Source organism: Arachis ipaensis, chromosome B08, assembly GCF_000816755.2.
Source record: "Arachis ipaensis cultivar K30076 chromosome B08, Araip1.1, whole genome shotgun sequence".
NCBI lineage: Eukaryota > Viridiplantae > Streptophyta > Magnoliopsida > Fabales > Fabaceae > Arachis > Arachis ipaensis.
The window spans coordinates 20,113,479-20,122,228 of record NC_029792.2 but is presented as its reverse complement, the minus strand read 5'-3'; the positions used below and the strand labels follow the sequence as shown (position 1 = coordinate 20,122,228).

General features: G+C 37.5%; 1 protein-coding gene across 1 annotated transcript in view; it reads right to left on the bottom strand.

Annotated features, from left to right (window-relative positions):
- Window positions 899–8,750, bottom strand: part of LOC107610705 (protein FAR1-RELATED SEQUENCE 6-like) — a 20,176-nt gene continuing 12,324 nt past the window's right edge. Inside the window, exons 4-5 of the mRNA XM_021108173.1 lie at window positions 1,317–1,491; window positions 899–981 (exon numbers count right to left, since the gene is read on the bottom strand). Of these exons, the coding sequence (XP_020963832.1) occupies window positions 899–981; window positions 1,317–1,491 (258 nt within the window). The remainder of the gene's footprint in view (window positions 982–1,316; window positions 1,492–8,750) is intronic.

Below are 8,750 nucleotides of genomic sequence, written 5' to 3'. Positions count from 1 at the left end.
TAAAATCAAATCATAAAATTCTTATTATTTCATAACTACCAATTTTATAATTTAAATATAGAAAATAATTCAATAATTATAAAATTAGACAAAATTTTAATTTAAATAACCAAACCTCATTATTTTTCGAATTTCTAGAACTTAAACCATGAATAGGAAAATAATCCATAAGTATAAAGTTTGGATAAAAACCTTAATTTATTTCAAATCCAATTAATTGTCTTTAATTATTTTTATTAAAAATAATTTCTGAAATTAAAACTATAAATAAATATATAATTTGAGATTGATTCAAAATAGAACTTTTCAAAAGTCTTGGATCTTACACCATTCGCTCGACAGACACATTGTCCCCTAAACACAAAGAAGGCTGTTATTAAGTAAATATATATCCACATTATGAAGCATATCCTTGTGTGTCCGCAAAAAGTTTTCTTATACGTAATATATTTTAATTTTACTTATAAACTCAGTCGTTATTAGATTAATAATATTTTCAGGTGACAATACTTATATGCTCGCTTCAACTTCTCAAAATTATACAATATGCATTCATAGATATTTTGTTGTTATTAACTTGTACCATAAATTCACAGAAATTTATTAAAATAACACCACAAAAAACCCTTAACCCTAAACTCTTAACATAACACCCGAAATGCTAAATCCTAAACACGAAACTCATAATAGTAGGGACTGTAACAGGACAAAACCTATATGGGTTTAGCGTTCAGCGTTTAGTTGTTACGAATACTTGCTGAAATCGGACCGGATAGGTTCGGTGGGACGGAGAAACCGAAGTACCAGACCGTATGCCGGTTCGGTCTGATGGTTTGACTTTATGGGCCAAGGAACCAATACAAACTGGTGAAATCCAAAATGAACCATTTGAAACTGGTCAAATTCGATAAAGATCGGTTGGAAGATCCGGTTGAGATGACAAAAATGTCATGTAAACAAAAGAGACGGGGTTCAAATCCCCTTCTTAACGGAAACAAATTGTAGTCACCATCACCAGGCTGTCTGGCTTGTTATTAATATATATGCCAATTAAAAATGCATAGAGAGTTCCTTTAGAAAATAATTTACCTTTATATGTTTTATCTTTATTTAAATTATAGATTAACTCATTCTTAACTTAATTATACTTCTTATTTAACAATAAGTATAAGCTCACTTACTCTGTTGTCATGGTTATATAACACCTATTAATATTTATTTTCGACACATAGTTGTAGGATATAATAGTATAACAAGTATACACTAATAGTGAAAAACCGGTTGAATCAATAGCTCAGTGAAACAATAAAAAATACCGGTTTGATCACCGGTTGCGATTACAACAACGACGACTTTAGGACTCACGGTTAACGGATCGGAGTCTGTCATAGCCTCAACGTGGGGTTCCCAGGTCCTTTCCTCCGTTGGAAATTTGTCTAGGGAGTGTCCATCGTTGATGTTGTTTCCTACTGATTTTGGCTGTTGCCGTAACTGCCACAATTATGATTATTTTAATTTCTCAGATTCAAGATTTCGTGACCCAAATGCTCACCGTTTTTGAAAAACGAATACCACGCGTGATCTTAGTCGCAACAAAATTCCGGTTCCTTTTCCATTCTTACTCTCCTGTCGCCCGTCCTCGTGCTACATTAAACTTGTATGTTATACGGTATGTTACTCATTGTATAAACCGAAGTCTACCATATAGTATTCGCTTACTGTAATTGTAATAATTTATGTTCTTCAAAATTAAGAGACTCCCTATCTCCTTTGTTTGTATTGTTCGCACTTAATGAGATTATCCTGTTTCCTCCGATATTAATGTGACACACAAAATGAAATTAACAAAATAACATCGGGGAGATGATAGTAAATAAATTTTAAAGAAATAGATCATATCTGTGCTTCAATATTTATATTTTTTTATTATTATTTCACTATCATTAAGTTTTGAAAAATTTATTGTTATTTTCCAATTTATTTTTCATTGGTCACCGCTTATGTATGTAGTCTAAAATTTGAGTTGTTATCTTTTTCCACCTATGCAGCTTATGTAACTTCTCGAAAATTATTTTTTGCGATTTTGCATGATTATCGCCGTTGCAAGTAGTTATTCTCATTATGCATGTTAGTAATATTCTTATCGTTAATATAATTAACTTAATGCTGAATATTTTTATTATTATTAGTATTATTATTATGGTGGTTACTGATAAACCACTATTTTTATGGTTTATCTTGTGTTCAATTGAGTGGATTTTATCAATCTTTTATACACTTATTCATACAAAATGCATGGCTTTACAATTTCCTTCCTAATCTTATGCTATGATTGAAAACATGTTTCTTGAGCCTTTAAATTACTATGTTTAATCCTCTCTTATTACCATTCGATGCTTTGATATGTGTGTTAAGTGTTTTTAGAGATTATAGGGCAGGAATGACTTAGAGGATGGAAATGAAGCATGCAAAACTGGAAGAAATACAAGAAACTGAAGGAACTGCTAAAGCTGTCCAACTTGACCTTCTGATACTAAATCGATCATAACTTGAGCTACAGAGGTCCAAATGACGCGGTTTCAGTTGCGTTCAAAAGATAACGTCTAGGGCTTCGCAACGATATATAATTTGCCATAGTTTCCTCGAAGTCAGGCGATGCGAACGCATGGATCACGCGGACGCGTGACCTGGCAAAAACCCAATCCATGCTAACGCGTGGACGACGCTTCCGCATAACTTTGCCGCGACCTGTACGTACCAGAAATTGCTGGGGGCGATTTCTGGGCTGTTTTTGACCCAGTTTTCGGCCTAGAAAACATAGATTAGAGGCTATAAAGTGGGAAAATCAATCCATTCATTGAACAACTCATACAACAACGAATACAACTTTCATATACATAATTTTAGGTTTTTAGATGTAGTTTTTAGAGAGAGAGACTCTCTCCTCTCTCTTAGGATTTAGGATTAAGATTAGGATTTGGGATTTCTATTATGATTAGGCTACTTCTCTTCAATTACAGGTTCAATGTTCCTTTAATTTATGTTTTTCTTCTACTTTTAATTATTCTAATGCTTTTACTTGTTAATTACTTATGTTGCCAAATTGGCTTATGAACCCTTCATGTTAGGATTTTCTTAATTAATATAATTTGAGGTATTTCAGATTTATGATTGTTTTACTCTACTTATAATGCTTTCAATTTAATTTAAGATTTATTCCCTTTTTGCTTTGGTTAAGTAATTGGTAACACTTGAGTTGTCAAACTCAGCAGTCGATTAGAAATTGTGAATTGCTGATTGATTTGGATCCCTCTAAAACTAGTCTTTCCATAGGAGTTGACTATGACTTGAGGAATCAAGTTAATTAGTCCACTTGACTTTCCTTTATTTAGTAAGGGTTAACTAAGTGGGAGCAATAACAATTCTCATCACACCTGATAAGGATAACTGGGATAGGATTTCCAATTCTTATACCTTGCCAAGAGATTTTTTTAATTATTAATTAATTTATTTTTCTTGCCATTTAAATTACTTATTTCCTATTCCAAAAACCCAAAATTCTACCTTTTCCATAACCAATAATAAATACACCTCCCTGCAATTCCTTGAGAAGATGACCCGAGGTTTAAATACTTCGGTTATAAATTTTATTGGGTTTTGTTACTTGTGACAACCAAATTTTTATACGAAAGGATTCTCTGTTGGTTTAGAAACTATACTTACAACGTGATTATTTTTATAATAATTCTCTACTGACAGAAATCTTGTTCGTCAAAATGGCACCGTTGCCGGGGAATTGTAAACGTGTGCCTTATTATTGGTTACTGTAAATATTTTCTTTTTCTTGTTTATTTGCTTTTATTTTTGTTTTTATTTTCTTTAGCTACTATGAATTCTCACCCCTCTGGCTTTAAGTTTGGTTCCAATGTTGTTGTAAGGAATGAAAGCTATAACAGGAACATGCATCAGGGTCAAAACAATCAAAGATGGAAGGAGCCACGAGGATCTGATCAACCCTTTCGGCAGCAACACCTTCCAAGATACCATGGACAACAACCATTCTACAATGCATACCAAGACAATAGTTATGGTAGAACCTTTCATGACAACCAACCTTCACCAGATTACTATGGTCAAGAGCCATTCCGAGGTGCATACCAAGATGATAGATATGATGGACCCCCTTGTAGTTACCAGCAAGCTCCATCATATGCCAATGAACCACCTCCTCAAGATAGCTTTGAACCACCATACTCACAAGCCACCCATAACCATTCACCTCTATATGACCCTAACCCCTATCCACCCCAATTCTAATCCAATTACTCCCAAGAACCATCACTTCTATATGCACCATGTCCATATCCATCGACCCAAGAATCACAGGCTCGCCTTAAGGAAACAGTAGATCAATTTCATGCAACCCTTCATCAACTGGAGCAAGCAATAAATCGATTACCTTCCAGATGTTTGGACACTCAAGGAACCCCCATGGCTTCATGTGGAGAATCTAATGAAGAACGTAACATGAAGGAGACACTAGAAACTCCAGTGAATAGTAAGGAGCATGACTTTGTACTGGAACAAGTGGAGGAAGCCGGAATTATTGAAGAGGAAGAAGTGGTCGAAGACTTAGGAGATGCGGAACGTCCATGGGAAAGCCCAGTCATAGAGCCCCCTTCTAAGGAGTTTGAATTTGATGTTGAGGAGGGTGTACAACCTCCAAGGCATATCGTGGTTGAAGACTTTGAAGGGGTTGATCAAGAGATGGATTCAATCATTGATGAATTCTTATCTACATTTGAATCCTTTCCCATTGGACTTGTCATGGAGATTAAAGAAGAAGAAGCACAACCTCCCATGCCCTTGGTAAGTAATGAAGAAGAGATTGAATTGGAAGAAAGCTACCAAGAGGAAGAGTGATAAATCCATATTTTATGATATATTTTGTGCTCCATTTAAGTGATTTATTCAACCCTTCACCCACTTATTCGTGTAATTTGCACAATTTACTTTCCCTTCCTTATTATGTGATATATGTGAAAAACATGTTTTAATTATCTTAATTACCTTTTATTACCATTCGATGCCGTGAGTTGTGTGTTGAGTAGTTTCAGATCTTCTAAGGCAGGAATGACTTGAAGGATGGAAAGAAAACGTACAAAAATGGAAGGAAAGCACAAAATGGAGTTTTTGAAGAAACTGGCAGCGACGCGAACGCATGGACAATGCGGCCGCATGCCCAGCGCGAAAAGGCAGCGACGCGAACGCGAACGCGTGGCTGACGCGGACGCGCGCCTTGAGCAGAACACAGATGACGCTTACGCGTGACCGACGCGAACGCACGACAAGGAAAACTCCCAGGTGACGCGACCGTGTGACCCACGCGGACGCGTGACAGATGCCATGCACCAGAAACTGTAGAAAATGCCTCCAGTGATTTCTGAAGCCCTTTTTGGCCCAGATCCAAGTTCAGAAAGCACAGATTAAAGGTTATAAAGTGGGGGAATGCATCCAAAAAAAGGGAGGCCTTCAATTATTCACTTTTCATAGTTCAGATGTAGTTTCTAGAGAGAGAGGTTCTCTCCTCTCTCTTAGGTTTTAGGATTAGGATTCCTCTTAAAGGATTTAGGATTTCAACTCTTCATCAGGTTCAATATTTCTTTTACTTTATATTTCTCTTTTACTTTCAGATACTTTAATGCTATCCTTTAATTATTTATGTTGCCAGATTGACTTATGAACTCTTTATGTTTAGATTGATTTTCTCTTATTAATGCAATTGAGGTATTTCAGATCTGTGATTCTTATTTAGCTTTTTGTATTATTGGCTTTAATTGATTAACTGGAAGCTCTTGAGTTATCAACTATCCGTGATTGGTTGTTATGTCGACTAAATTGACTGGAATTTCACTAACTCTAGTCTTTCCTTAGGAGTTGGCTAGGACTTAGGAAATCTAACTAATTAGTTCACTTGACTTTCCCTTGCCTTCATAAGGGTTAACTAAGTGGGATTAACTTTCATTCTCATAGGAGTAACTAGAATAAGACTTCCGAATTTTCACATCTTGCCAAGAGTTTATTTTACAGTTATTTATTTATTTTACTTGTCATTTAAATTACTTGTTCCTTACTTTCAAAACCCCCAATTTACAAAACTCATAACCAATAATAAGAACATACCTCCCTGCAGTTTCTTGAGAAGATGACCCGAGGTTTAATTACTTCGGTTATCAATTTTAAAAGGGGTTTGTTACTTGTGACAACCAAAACATTTGTACGAAAGGATTTTCTGTTGGTTTAGAAGCTATACTTACAACGGGATCATATTGTTACATTTCTTTACCGATAGAAAAACCGATCGTCAAAATGGCGCCGTTGCCGGGGAACTGCAAACGTGTGCCTTATTATTGGTTATTGTAAATATTTTTCCCTTTTATTTATTTATTTGTTTTTGTTTTCTCCTTTTTATTTCCATTAGCTACTATGAATTCTCACCCCTCTCGCTTTGAGTTTGGTTCTAATATTGTTGAAGGGAACGAAAGCTATAGCTGGAACATGCATCAAGGTCAGAGCAATCAAAGATGGATGGAGCCAAGAGAACCTGATCAACCCTTTAGGTAACAACACCCTCCAAGTTATCATGGACGAGGACCACTTTACAATGCATACCAAGCTAATAAACGTGGTGGACCACCTTGTAATTACCAACAAGCCCCACCCTGTGCTTATAAACCATCCTCTCAACGTAGATTTGAACCACCACACGCACAAGTTCCTTTTCACCATTCACCATCGTATGACCCTTATCCACCACAATCCCAATCCAATTACTCCCAAGAACCACCACATTTTTATTTTGAACCCTCTCCTCCAACCAATGAAACCTCATACCCATCCCAACCTCCAATGAATGACAAACTTCGTGTTCTTCTTCAAGGGCAAGCAAAGATAGAAAAGGGCGTACTGGAACTCACTACTGCCTTAACTGAGGTAGTAAATATAATAGCTTCCCGACATCGGAGCACCCAAAGTACTCCCATGGTTACATGTGGAGAATCAAAAGAAAAGCGAAGCATGAAGGAGACACTAGAGACCTCGGTCGACAATGAGGAGCATGACTTTGTACTGGAAGGAGTAGAGGAAGCCATGATAGTTGTAGAGGAAGAAGTGGTTGAAGATTTAGGAGACGCTGAACCTTCATGGGAATCAAGAAATGTAAAGGATTCCGCTGAGAAGTTAGAATTGGATGCCAAGGAGGATAGTGCACAACCTCCACAGCATATACCTTGTGAAAAATTGGACGAAATAGACCAAGAAGTTGATTCCATGGGCAGTGATAATCTTGAATCAAGCTCTCCTAGTTACGAACTCACATCCGCAACTGAGTTCCTTGAGCCTGAAGAACCTTACCCAAGTGAATACGAAGATGACGTCGAGGTAGATTTCTCTCAACCTCCAACGTATGACTTGAGTGATGAGGAAGACATAGAAGACTTTGATCAGGACACAGTTGTAGTTGAAGAATTTTGCAAAGAAGTGGAGGAATTCATAGAAGAATGCAAGGGAGTAGAACTTACAGAACCACTGGAAACACCTATCCCAAGGCCATTACCACCCAATACAAGCTTCAAGTGGGTACAATCCTTAACCTTTATCTTTACTTTTCCACTTGAATATGGTTTGCTTGAAACAGATGGCTAACTTAGAGCTCTCTGCGGCTTTAAGAGTAAGAGAAAAATGACTCGTACTCGGAGCTGGTGTGCAAGATTCAATAAGGTTCCACGCTTCAATTCGAAGTGCATGGATTAGTACCAAGTTTAATTGAATGGGTTTCGGAAGACGTTTGGTAAGAATACAATTTCTAAACTGCCCGGATGGAAGAATATAGATCAAGCCAAAGGCGGATTTAAAAACAAAGTTTGGGACCCTGAAAAATATTCTGACATTCGTCACCCCGGGAGCCTGAGAATCTGTTTGAAGCTGCTCAGAAGCTTTACATGCCTAGTTTGGGACTCCGGAGGTTGTTGACATTCCAAACATTGGTGGAGATTTCTAGATGAATTTAAGCATAAGCCACCATAACAGGAAGCTCATCAAACGTCCAATTTAAGGACTTTAACTAAAAGTGCTAGGTGGGAGACAACCCACTATAGTATGGTCATTTCTTTTTCAATTATTTCGTGTTGTTTATCTTTCTATTATATTATTTCTTTTTATTTTTATTGAACCTGAATATTATTCGTAGCATTTTCATTAGCATTGCATACTGCATTATTGCATAAAAAAAAGGGAAGGCGTGCAACGCGACCGCGTTGCTAACGAGTTCGCGTCAGCTGCGAAAAAATACATCCCATGCGTCCGCGTCAACCACGCGAACGCGTGATCTAGAAATCGGCGTAAAAATCCAACGCCCAGAAATCTGGGCTAGAATCGTGCGACTGGTGTGCGTTTAGCACAAAACGGCCCACGCGTCCGCGTCGCGTGGATTGCATAACACCCTAAATGGAGACAGAGAATTGCGCTGAAACGACACTGGAATTGTGTGTTTAGCACAATATTCAGCGACGCGGTCGCATGCCTCACGCAACCGTGTCATCCATCTTTTACCTATTCCATGCGATCGCGTCAACCACGCGACCGCGTCAACCCCATCTCACCCTAGCCACGCGATCGCGTGCCCCATGCGTTCGCGTGGATTCAAATTCACTAACCCCTAGTGACGCGAAACCCTACCCCCATCGCACCCC